General features: G+C 55.7%; 1 protein-coding gene across 2 annotated transcripts; it reads left to right on the top strand.

Annotated features, from left to right (window-relative positions):
- The first annotated feature begins 2,565 nt into the window (after positions 1-2,565).
- LOC309795572 (intermediate conductance calcium-activated potassium channel protein 4) lies at positions 2,566-15,756 on the top strand. 2 transcript variants are annotated; one of them, XM_082608052.1, is made up of 9 exons: positions 2,566-2,872; positions 5,793-5,888; positions 7,145-7,575; positions 9,609-9,744; positions 12,342-12,452; positions 12,863-12,981; positions 13,299-13,368; positions 14,589-14,756; positions 15,068-15,184. In XM_082608052.1, the coding sequence occupies exons 1-8, from the start codon at positions 2,714-2,716 to the stop codon at positions 14,751-14,753; spliced, it is 1,287 nt and encodes a 428-aa protein (XP_082464178.1). In that variant the 5' UTR covers positions 2,566-2,713; the 3' UTR covers positions 14,754-14,756; positions 15,068-15,184. The 2 variants fall into 2 exon arrangements, with proteins under 2 accessions (XP_082464178.1, XP_082464179.1); XM_082608053.1 differs by lacking the exon at positions 14,589-14,756 and having other exon boundaries at positions 15,068-15,756.
- The last annotated feature ends 1,474 nt before the right edge of the window (positions 15,757-17,230 follow it).

The following is a 17,230-nucleotide window of genomic DNA, read 5'->3' as shown; positions in this document are numbered from 1 at the left end:
CGGATACACACTATTGTATATAAAATAAACAACAAGGACCTACTGTATAGCACAGGGGACTACACTTAATATCTTGTAATAACCATAATGGAAAAGAATCTGAAAGAGAATATATATATTATATATACATACATACAACTGAGTTACTTTGCTGTACATCCGAATTATTGTAAATCAACTAGACTTCAATAAAAAAATTTTAAAAGCAGTGGGATGCAGGGATAGACACAGAGACAGAGATGCTGAGAGACATAGGGACACAAAGAGAGGCAGAGCCAGAGAGAGAACTGGACAGAGAGACACAGAGCCAGAAGATACGTAGAACAGAGACAAAGGCGAAAAGGAGAGGAAAACAGGGACAGAGACAGACAGATGGAGAAAGAGATAAAGATGAACCGAAAGGCTTCCAGAGTGGGAGAGACCGAGACGGCAGTCTGAGGCAAGGCCTGGGGGAGCCAAGAGGGAGGGGAGGTGGCAGGGTTGCTGGTCAGACTGCAGCCTGGCGATCCCCTGGCTGCAGCATCTCCTCCAAGCAGACAGGCATGTGTCTCCATCACTCCCCCCGCCACGTCTCATCCCGAGTGGGAATCACATGCGCACCATGGGGCCGGGCTCCAGCATAGGTTGCGTTTTTGTCACCGGGTGTGTCTGTGTGTGCGGTCTGGTGTCTCTGGGTGTGTCCGTGTGGGTTGTGTTGGGGTGACGCCAAGCATGTCTGTGTGTGTCTCATTGCCCTGTGGCTGGAGGGACCATGTTCCTACATGGCATACAACTCAGGAGGGGAGAGGGGTCATGTCTGTGTATTTCCCCCAAGAGTGCTGTCCACATGGCCACCCACCACACGGTGAGAGGGGTTTTGTGTCACCTCACCAGTGAGTCCCCGTGTGTCGCTGGTGGAGGGTTTTGATCTGTGTCTAGGTGTACGGTGTACAGACCCGTGCGTAACTTCTGTGCTGCTGCATGTGGTCACATGCCGCATGGTTGTCACTCGGGGGGTCACCATGCATCAGTCTGCATTGCATTTGCTGTTCTGTGCGTCAGCGCATGTTGTGTCTCTTCTTTACGGGTGTTGTGTGTGTAAAGTTGTGTATCACTCCGTGATGTGACCCTGTGTCTCCTTCCAGGTGTGTGTCTATGTTGGGGCCTCTCTTTTCCCTGCCAAGAACACAGACTGGGGGCCCACACGCAGAGTGTTGTGTTTGCATGGCTGTGTATTACCTTGTACCAGAGGGCGTCCCCTGGTGCTGTGCGTGGTGTCATTGCAGGCCTAAGCGATGGCTGTGTCAGTGGGTCACATCTACTGGTTCATGAGACACAGTGTTTGTGCTGGGAAATAGTGTAGCACGTGTTTTGTGTCATTGTGTCTTTGTGTATTCCACTGTATATGTTGTGTTTGTGTGGCCACCTGTGTTGGAGTGTGTCATGTGCCAGGCTGTGTGTGGGTGTGGTTTATGGTGTCGGTCCCAGGCGACGGTGCATGTTTTACTCTGCTCACGTTGCTCTTGGGCATCAGGGTCCCTGTAGCCTGTGGCCAGCCCCCCTCCCCCAGGGGCACCATTCTTGGTTGTGTCCTGTGTGATGCACCAAAATAGACCAAAATGTCTTACATGGGGCATGTGCCACTTGGGTTTCTGTGTGTGTCACTGTGCCTATAGGTCCGTTCCTACACGCATCCCTTCATGTTGTTCTCTGACTGCATATATGAATGGCACTGTGCACCGGGGTATACTGTCTGTCAGGGTGAATCCATGAGTGTTGTGAATCATTCTATGAGCATATGTGCTTGAGTCACCACGTGCCGTGATGTAGGTCAGTGTGCATTCCTCTACGTGCTGGGTGATTGGAGACTGCCATGGGTGTGTCCCTAAATGCTGTGTGTCTGCACATGTCATGTTTTGTTCCACAGGTGTGTGATGGCTGAGTGCTTTGTTCACACAGATATGTTGTGTGTGGCATTTGGGGATTGCGAGGTCAATACAGATTGTGTGTTTGTGGAACACCCGTATATGTTGTGTTTGTGTAGCTATGAATGGGCATCAGCCTGCGTGAGGTGTCTGGGTGTGGCTGTTTGTGTCAGAAGATGTCGTGCCAACTTTGATTGCAGTGTTTGTGCCTGTGTGTGGACAATATTTAGGTGGCCGTGTGTGCCACGGGGCGCTGCCTGCCTCACTAAGTGCCACTGCGTGTCACATCATGTGTGTGGTGTCCGGCTTGTCGGGAGTTGTGAGTCACTTGGTGTAGGTTGTGTTGTATGCCCATGGGTGTTATAGGTTCTGTCTCCGGCCATGCCGTGTTTAAGGGTGTTATCACCCTGTGTCGCATGGTGTCCGGGTGTGGCTGAGTGTAGGTGTGTATTACACGCTGCAGACCGTTGTGTATGACAAAGCCCATTGTGTGTTGGTGTGTGTCTTAATCCATGTGGACACACGCCTCTTCCTTGCTCTGCCCCAAGACACACCCAGCCCCTCCTTAGTCTGAGAAGGGGGGTTGGGGAGCCTCCCCTCTGCCCAGGGGCCTCCCCAGCACCTCCCCACCCTGCCCAGCAGTCACCACCCCCCAGAGGGCACAGGCTCTGCTGTGCCTCAAAGCAAGAGCCCAGAGAGAGGGAGCACAGCAGGCCGGGGACCTGCAAGCCATAGTGGCTGCTCTTTGTGTGCTGCGAGGTGGGGGACTCTGGGCAGGAAGCTGGCTGAGCCCCAAGACCCCGGGGGCCATGGGCGGGGAGCTGGTGCCGGGCCTGGGGGCCCTGCGGCGGAGAAAGCATCTGCTGGAGCAGGAGAAGAGTCTGGCAGTCTGGGCACTGACGCTGGCAGGAATCGGCATCGGACTCATGGTCCTGCACGCGGAGATGCTATGGTTCGGGGGGTGCCTGGTGAGTGGAGGCTGGAGGCTGGGACTCCCGAGTCTTGAGGGAGGAGGGGCTGGGGGCTGAAACTGCTGGGTCTGAGGGAGGAGGGGGCTGGGGGCCAGGACTCGCGGGTCCTGAGTGAGTAGAGGCTGGAGACCCCTGGGTCTGAGAGTGGAGGGGGCTGAGGGCTGGACTCCTGGGACCTAGGGAGGTAAATGCTGGGGGCCCTCTCTGCCAAAGGAAGGGAAGAGGGGTCACAGAGTGTCAGTTTGAAGGTATTGCAATTAGACAGTTGGAGGTCCAGAAGCCCTGGAGGCCAGAAGGTGGCTGGTCAGATATTTGAGCAGATTAGGGGAGAGGTAACCCCAGGTTCAGTGAAGGGAGGGTGGGGAGAAAGGCTGACTTCTTCCAGTAGGCGGCAGCTCCTTGGTCCTTATCTAAACTCTAATGTTCGCGCAGTATCTCAGAGGCAAAGGGCAGAGACCAAAAGAACTGGCTGGGTGGGGGGGGTGGGGAGGGAAAAGAAAACAAGCACCGCCCCCCTCCCCCCTCCATCTCCATCATTAAGAAGCTCAGCTTCCCCAGAATCTATGGGCTATTTAGTCTGGGAAATAAGGGAGAGGTAGGTTTATGGTAGCCTGGACTCCTGGGTCCCAGGAGAGGAGAGGCTGGGGCCAGGGTTCCTTAGAGGTGACTTAGAGCGTTTTTAGGGGAAGAGGGGCTGACTCTGAGGGTAGTGTGAGTGCGGAAGGAAAGAACAAGTGGGGCTGGGACAGGTCTGAGCAGGCTCCCAGCACGTTCCAGCCCTGGCCCGGGCAGTGATGGGGGCAGATGAAGGACACGGGTCAGAACTGGCGGCTTGAGGACGGGACAGAATTGCTCAACAGGAAAGGAGGGGTTGGAGATCTGTCTAGGGTAAGGGACGTGGAATTGGGCTGGTTGGAGGGCACTGATTTGAGGATTGAGTTGGGGGGATTTCTGGGGGACAACACTCAGGCTTGGATTTGGGGGTGGGAGAGGAAGACAGCTTTGAAGTGACCAGGAGCCACACGGACTGTCAGGGCAGGCTGGCTTCCTCTGGCCGGGTGGCCAGGCGAGGGCAGCGGGCACTGAGGGGGTGGGGCCGCCGAAGCCCATGCCAACAGGAAGCATGGCTGGGCCGACCCGCCGCTCCCACACTTCAGCACCCCGCCCAACAGGCGAGGTGAGGACAAGGGAGCCCTGGCAGATGGGGAGGGACAGGGTGTCTTTCCTACGCCACCCCATCCCCCTGCTGCTTCACCTCCGATTGCTTCCCTCTACCACCTGCCAGGCTGCTGCCTCCAGCACGGGGACTCTGGAATCTGCTGCAGCTCGCTGAGCCTCAGTTTCCCCAACTGGAAACCGGGGGTGAGGGTGGAAATACATGATCCGACGGGTCCTCCTTGGCCGCCTTTCTATGACTGCCTTGACAACACCCGTGTCCCCTCCCCACCTCCATCGTCATCTAATAAACTCATTTTGCAGGGATCCAGACACCTGCTCGCCAGGGGGGAAGGGCTGGAGGAGAGGCAGGTGCCAGAGCCCACCGATGCAGGGGAACGTGACAGAGAGAGTGGGGCGGGAGAGGGAGGATGGTGAGAGGTACCGAGAGGCAGAGATACACAGAGAGACCAAGACAGAGAGAGACCAAGACAAAGATGCAGTAAGAGACGGAGTGGTACAGACAGAGAAGGGGGTCGGGGATTCGGGGCAAGAGGAATTGGAAAGGAGAGAGGACCACCAGAGAAGTGGATTGCAGAGTGCGGAGGCGGTTGGGTCTAGTGGGGTGTTCTTTGGGACAAACTAAAGAACGGGACAGGGAACTGGGGAGCCACAGAAGGATGAAGGGGTGGGGAGGGCTAGGGACAACAGCACCATTGTTCGGGGAAGGGGGGCAGGCCCCATGGGGCAGGAAACTGGCCCTCTTCCCCTGCACAGAGGGGGGCCCTGGCCGGGTCAGGGGAGCTGGCACTGTTTTAGGAGAAACAGGTGCTGAGCTCAGAGTGGGAGCCCAGGTGGCCCCTTCCCCCTGACACCACATCCCAGGCAGGGATCTCCCCCAACACACCCTCCTCGGGAATCCAGCAGTCCCAGTCCCCTCTAAATCCCTTCCTCAAGAATTCTAGATTCCTCCAAGGTATTGCCACACAAAGACAGGGGAAAAAACTTCCTGTGGTTTCTGGAGGCCATGTGCTTCTGGCCAGATCTGCCCTGGGCTTAGAGCCAGGAGAGAGTGCAGGAGGTGGGGAGGGGGGCAGAGGAGACACACGGGGCAGCAGGACCTGGGGGCCTTTCTCAGAGCTGGGGCTGGGGTCTTAGGAACCCAGCCCCCTGGATGAGGGCAGGGGAGGCTGTCATTCATTCCTTGGGGCCTGAGTGATAGTTTCTAGGCTCCTCAGGAACTGCGGAGGGAGGGCGGGGGGCGGGAGGGACCTGAAGTTGTTTTCTAGGGCAGAGACCAGCTGGGTGGGAAGGGAAGGGGAGGGACCACTCTTTAGAGGCTAAATGTCTGTTTCTAGACACCCCCCCATACACACACACACACACACACACACACACACACAACTGAGGAACTACTATTGATGGGGACCAGTGCGGGGGGGGGGGGGGGAATTAGGAAGGAATGTGAGTTTCAAGGTCTTCCCTCAGGGGTGTGGTCCTAGGAGAAGAGCTGAGGAGGAAGGTGAACACTGGCACCTGGGCCAGGGCTGTCCCATTGGGAAGGAAGAGGGCACTCTCCCTGGGGACCAGGTGATGGTTTTGAGACTTCCCCAGACTGGAGGCATCAGGAGAAACTGGGCTGGGCGCTGGGGGTTAGGAGGCTAGGAAATTGGGAATGGAGAAGGGATGGTGGTTTGGGAAGAGCGCAGCGGGGACTGAGGGAGACCTGGGATCTCACTCCCTTCTCTCTCCCTCCCAACAGTGGGCAATCCACCTGTTCCTGGTTAAATGCATGATCAGCATCTCCACGTTCTTGCTCCTTTCCCTTATTGTGGCCTTTCACGCCAAAGAGGTCCAGGTAAGCCCCCAGCCCCTTCCTAGCTCCCCTCAGCCCACCCCCACGCCCTGTCAGCTCACACTTCCCACCTCCTGGGCTGAGTAATGAGCTTCCTCCACCCTGAGATACAACCACACCTTCATCCACCCGGAGGGGATGAACCACGGACCGACAGACAGGCCCCCGGAGCAGTCCTGACCTTCCTCAACCTGCTGCCCTCTGTCTCACCTTGCACACCTGTAGATGCTGAGAGTTCCCGCCCCCAGGCATCTGTCCACTCTGTCCCCAGGTTGCCTCACACAAGACACAGCCTCCCAGATCTCACTTCTCCATCCCCGAGTCCCTACCGGTTCCTGTCCCAACAACCCAAGATCCTAGCCATGTGCCCGCAGGTCCTTCCCCACTGCTGAGCTCCCCACCTCTGTGCCAACGACCCCACAGACCCAGGAGCCCTTCCCACCCGTATCCCCCCCTCCCATCTCATGTCTCAACCCACACTGGACTCTCCACCCCTTCCCCTCTCATCCCATCCCCCACATCCCCAGATCCTGTTCCCTTCCCCCCACACCTCTGAAGTATAAAATGAGGGTTATTGGTCGAGTGTGGTGACGCCCCTTGCAGTGCCTGGCACACAAGATGTGCTCAGGAAGAAGTACACGTTATCATTAAAGCAGTCATTCGAGTAGTTAAGTGGCCTGAGGGCCCTGGGCCTCAGTTTCTGCATCTATAAAATGGGGGTAAGAATATTTTCAATCTCACTGTCTTGTGAGCATTCACTGAGTCACAACACATAAAGAGGATAGCGCAATAACTGGCACCTCCAAAGTGCCCTGTAAATGTTGGCTATTATCATTGCTAATGGGATGACGGCAATTACTACTGCATCCCCAGAAACTGGAGTAGGACACAGCTCTATGGATGTGGAATGTAAGTTCTTGGGGAGGCAGGGGTTTTGTTTTGTTTGTTTTGTCCACCCATATCCTCAATATATCTCAATATATAGAACAATGTCGGGCATACAGTAGGCACTCAATAAGTGTTCCTGGGCTGGAAGTTCTGGAAGTGGGCTGAAACTAGGAGGGGGAGCAGGTGGAGAGGTGTCTTCCTCGAGTCCTGCCCTGCCCCTTCCCACCCTCCCGGGCCCCATGCCCTGCGCTATCTGCCTCCCTCTCCGGCCCCGCGGGCGCGCCCCCCTTATCTCCCCGCGCAGGCTGGGGAGCGGGCGCCTGACCTTCGTGTGACCCCCCCTCCTTCTCCATCCGTTCCCCTCCCTGCAGCTGTTCATGACGGACAACGGGCTCCGGGACTGGCGCGTGGCGCTGACCGGGCGGCAGGCGGCGCAGATCGTGCTGGAGCTGGCTGTGTGCGGGCTGCACCCGGCGCCGGTGTGGGGCCCGCCGTGCGCGCCGGTCTCGGGGTCCCCGCAGACGGCGGTCACGCAGTCCCGGCCGAGTTTCCTGGGCCAGGCGGAGGCGCTGCTGTCGCTGGCCATGCTGCTGCGCCTGTACCTGGTGCCCCGCGCCCTGCTCCTGCGCAGCGGCGTCCTGCTCAACGCCTCCTACCGCAGCATCGGCGCGCTCAACCAGGTCCGCTTCCGCCACTGGTTCGTGGCCAAGCTGTACATGAACACGCACCCCGGCCGCCTGCTGCTCAGCCTCACGCTTGGCCTCTGGCTCACCACCGCCTGGGTGCTGTCGGTGGCCGAGAGGTGAGGGTGCGGGGGGAGGGGAGGGCGGGAAGGGACGGTACCTGGAGCCTCTGGAGGAGCCGCTTACAACCACCATCGCCCTGTACCGTGGTGCAGGTTGGGACTCCGTGGGACCGAGAAGGGGAGAAAGCCTTTCCTCCACCTGCAGTCTCCAGTCTCCCCAGACACACACACGCACACCATAGGAAGCCCTGCCCTTCCTGCTTCCAACCTCTCCTGCCTCAGGTTTCCAGGCATCTGTTCAGTCTCCACACGCAGGCCCTGGGCCCTGGCCAAGGGTTGCACCTGCTTTGGAGGAAGGGGACATCTTTTCCAAATTAGCACAGATGCGCTGTAGGTGCTCCCGGTGACCCCCAGGCTGCGCCAGAAGGGAATTCCGTGCAGAGAATTGATACGGGAATTCGAGGCCCCCTGCTGGACTTTAACCTGATGCTGGAACTGTACCCCTCAGGGCCTCCACTTACCTTACAGATAAACAAATTGGGGGTAATCTTAGCCAGTGGTTCTCAGAGTGTGGTTCTGGGACCATCTCCTGGGAACTGGCTGCAAATCCAAATTTGCAGGCCCCACCCGGATCTACAGAATCCCAGACTCTGGGGGGTTGGGCCCAGCAATCTTTTTTAACAGTTCACGCTGATGCTGGCTGAAATTTGAGAACCTCTGGTTTAGTGCATCTGGCAAAGGATTCTTGAGGGGAGATGGAGGATGGGAAGAACTGGCCTTAGATCTCTCCTCTCTGAGCCTCTGTTTCCGCATCTATAAAATGGGTATCAAAATCCACCATCTTTAAAGTCTCCCTGGCAATTCTAATCTTTCATGATTTTAAACTCATTCATCTCACAGGATCTCAGTTTTCTCAGTTGGGAAATTGGTCAGGATCAGTAAATGATCCTCCCACCAATTTTCTCACCTGAAAAATGGGAGGATGGGTAGGGAGCCAAATTTCTAAATCTGTTTGAGGCAGAAGTCCTCAAACTTGAATGTATTTTGGGATGAAGGGGTTGGAGCTTAACAGGGCAGATTCAATCCCCACCTCCAGACACTAATTTAGTGGGTTTGAGGTGTCTGGGGCCCTGGTGAATGATGCTTTCCCTGCTTTGGCCTAACTGTGGGTCAAAGTTAGACAAATCCTGATTATCAATCCTTTCCATGGCTGGACCTAAATGTCCCCTCCTGTGAAGTGAGGGGAAAAGAGGCAGAGTCCGCCAAGCCTTTTTATTTTATTTATTTTTTTAAAGTGCATTTATTTACTTATTTTAAAGATTTATTATTTATTTTATTTTATTTATTTTTGGCTGTGTCGGGTCTTGGTTGCGGCATGCAGGATCTTTTGTTGCGGCGCGTGGGTTTCTCTCTAGTTGTGGCACACAGGTTTTCTCTTCTCTAGTTGTGGCACGCAGGCTCCAGGGTGCGTGGGCTCTGTGGTTTGCGGCACGCAGGCTCTGGTTGAGGTGCGCAAGCTCAGTAGTTGTGGTGTGCAGGCTTAGTTGCCCTGCGGCCTGTGGGATCTTAGCTCCCTGACCAGGGATCGAACCCGTGTCCCCTACATTGTAAGGTGGGTTCTTTACCACTGGACCACCAGGGAAGTCCCCCACCAAGCCTTTTTAGAGTCCCACCGTTTTAGTCCTGATAGGGCCACCTCTAGGCCATAGAGCATCTTTGTGGAAATTAGAAAAAGGTGCCCCTTCCTTTGAGTGGATGCAGCCCCCTGCCGGGTCTGACAAGTGGACTTCAGGCTGGGTTTCTACCCCCCTCTCAACCCCTCAACCACACACTCTGAAAGTAGCAGCCCTGATAGCCTAGCTGAAACCAAAAAGTCTTTGGAATTGGTCGGATCCAGGTTCAAATCCCACAGCCCAGAGTGGTTGAGCATCTTGCCCAGGTCACACAGCAAAGAGGAGGCTAGGCAGGCTCTCCAAAGCCCAGAACTTAACTGGCTTTTTCTGAGTGCTTCTTGGAACTGTGGGTGTATGTTAAGAAAGAGGGTATCAAACATCACAGGAACCCCAGAATTAACCCACTCTTCCCCACAGACAGAACGTTAATGCCACCGGGCACCTTTCAGACACACTGTGGCTGATCCCCATCACATTCCTGACCATCGGCTACGGGGACGTGGTGCCGGGTACCACATGGGGCAAGATTGTCTGCCTCTGCACTGGGGTCATGGTGAGTACACCCACTCAGGGACCCTGCCTTTATCCCACACTGCTTATCCCCTGGGCCCCAGGAAACCACGGAGCCAACTAAGGCACTCAGGGACACCCCCAAGAAACTCGGGTGTCTGGACCCCCACAGCCCCATTTCCTGTCCAGGACACAAACACTAGCCTCATTTCCTTTGAAAATCCAGGAATCCATCCCCTGAGTCCTTGCTCTCTAGAACCTAGGACCCAGCCCTCATCCTCCTCAGGAACACAGGCCCCTGACCTCCCAGCCCCATTTCCTTCCAGATTCCAGGAGTCCAGTCCCAAGCCCCACCAAGACTCAGGTATCTTGCCCTCTCCCCCCTTTACCCTCTCAATCATCCAGGACTCAGGTACTTGGTTTCCCAGCTCTAGGCTCTTCCAGAACCCAGGAATCCAGTCTCCCAGCCTCCATTAAAGCTATTTATTGTGTCTAGACATGAAGAGCATGCCTGTGGGCTCAGGCTGCCTGGGTTCAAATCCTGCTTCTGCCCACTTCCTAGCTGGGAGTCAGCCACACAATCTTTCTGGGCCTCAGTTTCCTCATCTATAAAATGGGGATGCTGATACTAGTGTACTCCTCATGGGGTTCCTGAGAAGACGAAATGAATTAAACCATATAAAGGGTCTCAAACACAGAAAATGTTCAATAAACGGGTCAGGGGGTGGCGATGCGGAAGCTGTTATTGTAACTGGTTCCAGGCGTCTGGCTGCCCCTACCCCAGCTCTTGTGCCCTCAAGGATGAGGCAGAGGCTCCCCAAGCGCCAGACTCCAGCCTCCTCCCCAGAGTTGGCCTCCTCCTAAATCTAGACATCTACCCCCTTCCCCTCATAGACCCAGCACCCAATGCCTTGGCCTTCACCTCCCTGTGAGATCTGGCTCCCTTCACCCGCAGGGATTCAAGCCTCCAGCCCCAGCCCTGATTTGTCCCAGGGAGGACATGGTGAATCCCCCAGTCCTGGGTCCACAGGTGATGCATGGGGGGAAATGTGGCAGTCCCCTTCCCTCCAGCAGTGAGTCTTTGTGACTAGGAAAGAGGGGCAGAGACTCAGCCAATGACACACTCCCAAAGGGTCAGAGACCCTCAGGGCTGCCTGGGACCTCCTCCCTCATTTGACAAAAGGAGGAACTGAGAGATAAGGCGATTTGCACTCGAGCTCACAGCCCACTCCTAGCTGAGAGGTTCCAAGGTACAATGAAATTATAATGGCTAACTGTTATTGGGCATATACTCTGTGCCAGTCTCTGCTCTAAAGGTGTCAACTTATGGAATCCTCGGAGTAATACTGTGAGGGTGTGCACATTTTACAGATAAGAAACTCAAGACACTGAGAGATTAGATAACTTGCTCTGAAGCTGGCCTTGAAACCCAAGCAGTCCCAGAGCCAAGGTTTACAGCTAGTAATTATTCTGAGGGTCAAGAGTTGAAACATATGGGGTGGGGGAAGACTTCAGGAGATTCATTCTAACTCCAGGGAGAGGGAGCAGGTGCTACAGAGCAGTTGGGATTTGCTGGGGCCTTGAAGGATCAGAGGCCTCGAGAAGGAAGGGAGAAGAGTGAGACCAAGGTGCTCAGGCAGGTGAGGGCTGAGTTGCCTGGGACGGAAGCTGGGCAGAGGAGGAAGAGCGGCCTGGACCTTGCAAGGCCTTGAGAGCTGGGCTAAGAAGTCTGGGGCAGTGGGAGCCTAGAAGGAGATTAGGGTGAGGGCGTCAGGGTCATAACTGGGTGTTAGATCTCCCTGGGGTCAGGTGGAGTGAGGGAAAGGCCGGAGACTGTCCAGAAGGGAGAGGATGTGGCCAGAGCTGGGCAGAGGCTGTAGGGGTGGGGAGGAGGGGGAGAGATGCCCTCGCTGACCTGATGGCCCACTGGACCGTGGGGAGGAAAGGGTTCCACAGGAGCCTGAGGTCTGCTCCTTGCCCAAAACCAGCCCTTCTCCCCAATCTCCAATCACACACTTAACAAAAGAGAACATGGGCTTCCCTGGTGGCGCAGTGGTTAAGAATCCGCCTGCCAATGCAGGGGACACAGGTTCGAGCCCTGGTCCGGGAAGATCCCACATGCTGCAGAGCAGCTAAGCCCGTGAGCCACAACTACTGAGCCTGCGCTCTAGGGCCCGCGAGCCACAACTACTGAGCCCATGCGCCACAACTACTGAAGCCCGCGCACCTAGAGCCCGTGCTCTGCAACAAGAGAAGCCACTGCAATGAGAAGCCCGTGCACCGCGACAGAGAGTACTCCCCACTTGCCGCAACTAGAGAAAGCCCGCGTGCAGCGACGAAGACCCAATGCAGCCAAAAATAAATAAATTTATTTTTTTTAAAAAGAGAGAACATTGTGATGGTGTAAATACCACACCCAGGAGTTCGACTCGGACGCATGATTTTATGATCCCAGCTCCACCACTGGGAGCTGTGGGACCCTGGTTCTCTCTGGGCCGGTTTGCTTGTCTGTCAACTAGCAGTCGTGGTGCCTGCTGTCTGTGGCTGTTGGGAGGGCTCAAGGAGAGAGAGAGCTGGTGGCACGCGGCTGGTACTCAGCTCCCCATGGGCCTTGTGTCATAGTGCCTGCTGTGCCCACAGGGGGTCTGCTGCACAGCCCTGCTGGTGGCCGTGGTGGCCCGGAAGCTGGAGTTTAATAAGGCAGAGAAGCACGTGCACAACTTCATGATGGATATTCAGTATGCCAAAGAGGTGAGGGGGGCCTCCGGCACCCAGAGCACACCCCTTCCTCAGCCCCAGGATCCAGGCCCCCGGCCCCTTCCCACTCAGCCCCAGGATCCAGACCCCCGGCCCCTCCCCCTTCAGCCCCAGGATCCAGGCCCCCGGCCCCTCCCCCCTCAGACCCAGGATCCAGGCCCCCAACCCCTCCTCCCTCAGACCCAGGATCCAACCCCCGGCCCCTCCTCCCTCAGACCCAGGATCCAGACCCCCGGCCCCTCCTCCCTCAGACCCAGGATCCAGACCCCCGGCCCCTCCTCCCTCAGACTCAGGATCAAAGCCCCCGGCCCCTCCTCCCTCAGACCCAGGATCCAGACCCCGGGCCCCTCCTCCCAGAACCCTAGGAGCACTATCTCCCTTGACACTGTGAAACCCACCCCCAGATGAGGGAGTCGGCCGCCCGAGTGCTGCAAGAGTCCTGGATGTTCTACAAACATACACGCAGGAAGGACTCTGGAGCCGCCCGCAGGCACCAGCGCAGGCTGCTGGCCGCCATCAACAGGTGAGGACCTCTGTGCGTGCACACGCCATGTCCAAGTCTCTTCCTCTCTGCAGGGTGCACGCGCATGCGTGTGTGTGTGTGACCGAGCATGAACGCGTGCCCAGGTCAGGATGCCCATGTGTGGTCTCACTGAACAGATGCCCACCTGGACCTCACAGTGACTCTGCGTGATGGTTTTGTTTATGTGTCTTGGAGTGTCTGTGGGCCTGGATGCCCGGGTCTCTATGTGGGAGGCGGGCTCATGGGTGCAGCCACCCCCTCTCATCCCACCTCTGAGCTAGGGCCACTCTAACCCCCCCATTTTTTTTTACCCCCAGGTTCCGCCAGGTGCGGCTGAAACACAGAAAGCTCCGGGAAAAAGTGAACTCCATGGTGGACATCTCCAAGGTACTGGGACCCCATGAGAGGGGGTCTGGGAGAAGAGGGAGGTTGGGGGCAGCTGGTAAGGAGATCTGGCCCTGGAATAGGGAACGCTGGCACACACAGGCACTCAATAAAGGTTTGTGGCTGAACGAACGAATGAATGAATAAGTGAATGATGCAATAGCGTTTCTCATGTAAGGTGCAGTTTCCTTTGAAACTTAAATAACTTATACAAAGAACTCCAGTGTTCGATGTGAAATTATCTCCATTATCAAGTTACTTACATGTGGACGGATATAAAATTCCTTTCAACTGTGACTCTTATACAACAATAAAACCAAAGCAAATTGACCAAGTTCAAACCAAGTTCAAACACAAAGGGCAAAGCAATAAAATGCGAATTAACAGCACTGACACACGGACAGGTGACAATGTTTCGGGAAAACTCAATCTGTGTTGCTATTGTGAAGAGGGGGCCCAGGAGCGCTGGGCAGCCTTGCCTGGCCAAGGGGTGACTCAGCTTACCCTCCTTCTGCTGGGTCCCCTTGATTCTGAAGTGCTCGGGTAGGTGACATCACGCCCCCTGGCTTGGCTCACAGCACCTCTTGCTTATCCGGTAGCCTTTGCTTTTTTCTCATTAGTCTACGACAATTCAAACAGTGGCCCTTGGTCCCAATACCATGGTAAACACAGCCACAGATGCCGGCCCCTAAACTGCACGGTGGTGGCCTAAATCTGCCGGAATTGGCAGGTCGTGATTTCCAAGATCATCCACCAGGTCCAAAACACGGAAGTCAAGAGTTCTCATAGAAAGCTCACACACTCTCAAGGACGAAGCTGTGAATCCTAGTTTGAGAAGGCAGAGAAAGGGCTCTGTGGATTGTGAAGTCAGGCAGTCATCAATTACACAAAGATTTAAGTGAGCACCTACTACATTCTAGGGCCTCCCTGATCCAGGTGCTGCCTTGGGCGTGTCATTTAACTGCTCCAGGCCTGTTTCCTCAGCTCTTAAAAATGGAAACAGGATTCCCACTGCCCACACTTTTAGGAGGATTTTAAACTATAAAGAGCACCGGGCCAAGTTGCTGGGCAGTGGCAGGTGGCTGATAAGGTAACTGATATTATTGAGGATAATCCTCCAAGGCCTGTAAGGACTTAGTAAATGCTGGTTCTACTGCCTTACTACATGGGGCAGGGAGAGAGTCTCCCCCAGCCCCCGATCCCTCTGACCTCTCTCTGCCCAGATGCACATGATCCTCTGTGACCTGCAGCTGGGTCTGAGCACCTCACACCAGGCCCTGGAGAAGCAGATTGATGCGCTGGCAGGGAGGCTAGACACCCTGACCGAGCTGCTTAGCGCTGCCCTGGGTCCACGGCAGCTTCCAGAACCAAGCCAGGAGGCCACGTAGCTGGTAAGGGAGCTGGGACTTGGGCAGGAGAACATCCTGGAGGAAGGGTGCCTGTGGCCAGCACTCCATGTGGCTAAGGGGGTGGGGGATGGGTGGCCTGGAGGTGAGGCCACCCTTTCTCTTCCACTCTGGCTCTGTCTGGAGGGAGGGACTCCAAGTTCGGGGCTGGACCAGCAGCGAAGGAAACAGACGTTCCATCCCCCCTTCACAGACTCTCAGTACCCGCTCCCTCTTTCTTTGCTTGGTCTCTGTCTCTGTCTCTTCCTCTGGTGTCTGGCCTGCCTGTCTATCCATCTCTCTGTTTGTCTCCCCAGGACCCAGCCAGGAAGAACCAGGCTACTTTCCCCAGGATTGAGGTCAAGGACATTCTCTCTGCTACTCCTAACCCAGCCCCATGCATAAAGCCAGTTAAGCGTAGGGACCAAGGGGGGCCACACCTTGGGGTGGGTTGACTCCCTGATGGCTGCTGGCGGGGACGCTGGCTGAAGGAGGGAGGCCGTGGCCCATCCCCACCGAGGCCCCAAACGGGAAAATGGTCACCCCTGTCCCACATACCCTGTGCCTGGGGACTGGGACTCCTGAGTCCCAGAGGAGGAGGAGGGGAGCGGGGGCCCAGAGTCCAAGATCCTGGGCTGCATCAGTTACCCGCCGACCAGCACAGATGAAGGAACGAGGCCCGAGGCAGAAGGCAGAGCCCCCTGGCGGGAGATCGAGGAGGACCCCAACTCTCTAGAGCTGCAGAGAATTATCTGGTGGGGGAGAAGGTGGGACCTGGGGGGAAGGGTGAAGCTCACCAGTCTCTGCTCTTATACTTTGTAATAAATGTTTAACAAAGTCAGAAGAAGTTGCTGTTTCTTTCAAAACATACCCACACTCCAAACAGGCAGGTCAGCCAGTGGAACGCCCTTGCCCTGTCTGAACCTGTTTCCCCATCTATAAAACAGAGGCCTCCAAGAAGTATCCTCCCAGGTCTGTAGGCTGGAGAGTCCTCAACTCCCGCCTGGCCCCAGCCCAGATCTGCGGCGAAGAGCAAGGGCTCTAAATTCAGGCCCAGGAGCCCAGCCCCCCAGCCCCTCCTCCCTCAGACCCAGGAGTCCAGGCCCCCAGCCCTCCTCCCTCAGATTTGGATCGGGGTCCAAATCCTGGCTCTGCCATCCACTGGCTGTGTGACTTTGGGCAAGTGGCTTCACCTCTGAACATTTCACTTCACCTGTAAGATGGGGCCACCTTCCCATGGGTCAGCTGTGAAGATTAAAACTGGGAGGGCACAGAGGGTCAGGCATTTAGTAAGACAAACACATGAGAGAACTTAATCATTTTTATTAGTGCTACTGATTTTCAGACACAATGAATACGTGGCGCCCTTTTTCTTTTTTCTACTGCCCTTTAACCCTCTCTACTCATATCCCACCAGAACCTAGACGAAAACTCACCTATCAGGAGACTAACAGGAATTCCAAACCATCCTACGTACTTGTTTCGTACCTGCTAGGACTAAGACAGAAAAAGGAAAGGGGGCTGGCACTTACAGAGGTCCTCCTGTACGCCCAGCTCTGCGCTCCTGTTTTGTTAAGTCACCACCACCACTGCCCGCCCCACTCCACCCCATTGTACAGATACAGAAACTGAGATTTCAAGAGGAGCAGGGCCTAGAGGGCCTGAATTCACACCCAGCTCATCCCACTGCAGAGCCCTCCCTCTCTGCCCTGCTTGAGGTGAGTCAAAGACAGAGCAGCCTTGGACCCTGAACCTAGGTCTCACTTCACACAGCCGCTTCCTTCCACTTGGAGAGGCTGATTCATCCTCACTTCCTTTGATTTGAGGGGAAGCCCAGGCTGCGAGTCATCCTTCTCTGCTGAGCTATCTTTGGATTTCCCTGCAAGTCCACAGCCAGCCTCCCCCTCAGCCCCAAGAGCTAAACTGGGGTTGCACCACCCACTGCCGCAGACAGCCCTTCCTCTGGACGCCAGCCCATCTGGGGGGAAGAGGAAACAGGAACATTTCCAACACCCTACCCCTGCAGTAAGCCCTCCTCAGTGATGCCAGATACCCTGCCAAACTCATTCCTCCAGGACCACCCTTTCCTAGTTGTACTTGGCTTCAGCAGGAAAACTCCTTCCTACGCCTCCTTTGGGCCCCTGCTTAGATGCCCCCTCCTCCAGGAAGCCCTCTCTGAAGCTCCCATAGCCCCACAAACCTGCCTCTATTACAACAATAATATTTATTGGGCAAAGTCCCACGTTAAGTCCTTCATATAAATGATCTCACAAAATCTCTACAAAAGGAGACAAAGTGGTATTACTGGTCCAATTTTACAGATGAGGAAACTGAGGCACAGAGATTAAGAACCCTGCCCAAAGCCACAGCAAAGAGATGGGGGAGCTGGGATTTGACCCAGGTGGCCGGGCTCTGGAGCCCGAGCACTTAGCCAACCAGCCCATTCGTTCGCTCAGAGATCCCTACACCCTATTTTCATT

This window comes from Mesoplodon mirus (genome assembly GCF_964341445.2).
Source record: "Mesoplodon mirus genome assembly, chromosome: 19".
Lineage (NCBI taxonomy): Eukaryota > Metazoa > Chordata > Mammalia > Artiodactyla > Ziphiidae > Mesoplodon > Mesoplodon mirus.
Note: the sequence above shows the minus strand (reverse complement) of the source record. Positions and strands in the feature narration are given on the sequence as shown.

What these genes read in the sequence shown, in the direction of transcription:
- LOC309795572 (XM_082608052.1), top strand. Translation starts at nt 2,714, where the DNA reads ATGGGCGGGGAGCTGGTGCCGGGCCTGGGGGCCCTGCGGCGGAGAAAG. An exon ending in TTCACGCCAAAGAGGTCCAG is followed by an intron (nt 5,889 to 7,144) that starts GTAAGCCCCCAG and finishes CCCTCCCTGCAG; the next exon opens with CTGTTCATGACGGACAACGG. An exon ending in GTGCTGTCGGTGGCCGAGAG is followed by an intron (nt 7,576 to 9,608) that starts GTGAGGGTGCGG and finishes TCTTCCCCACAG; the next exon opens with ACAGAACGTTAATGCCACCG.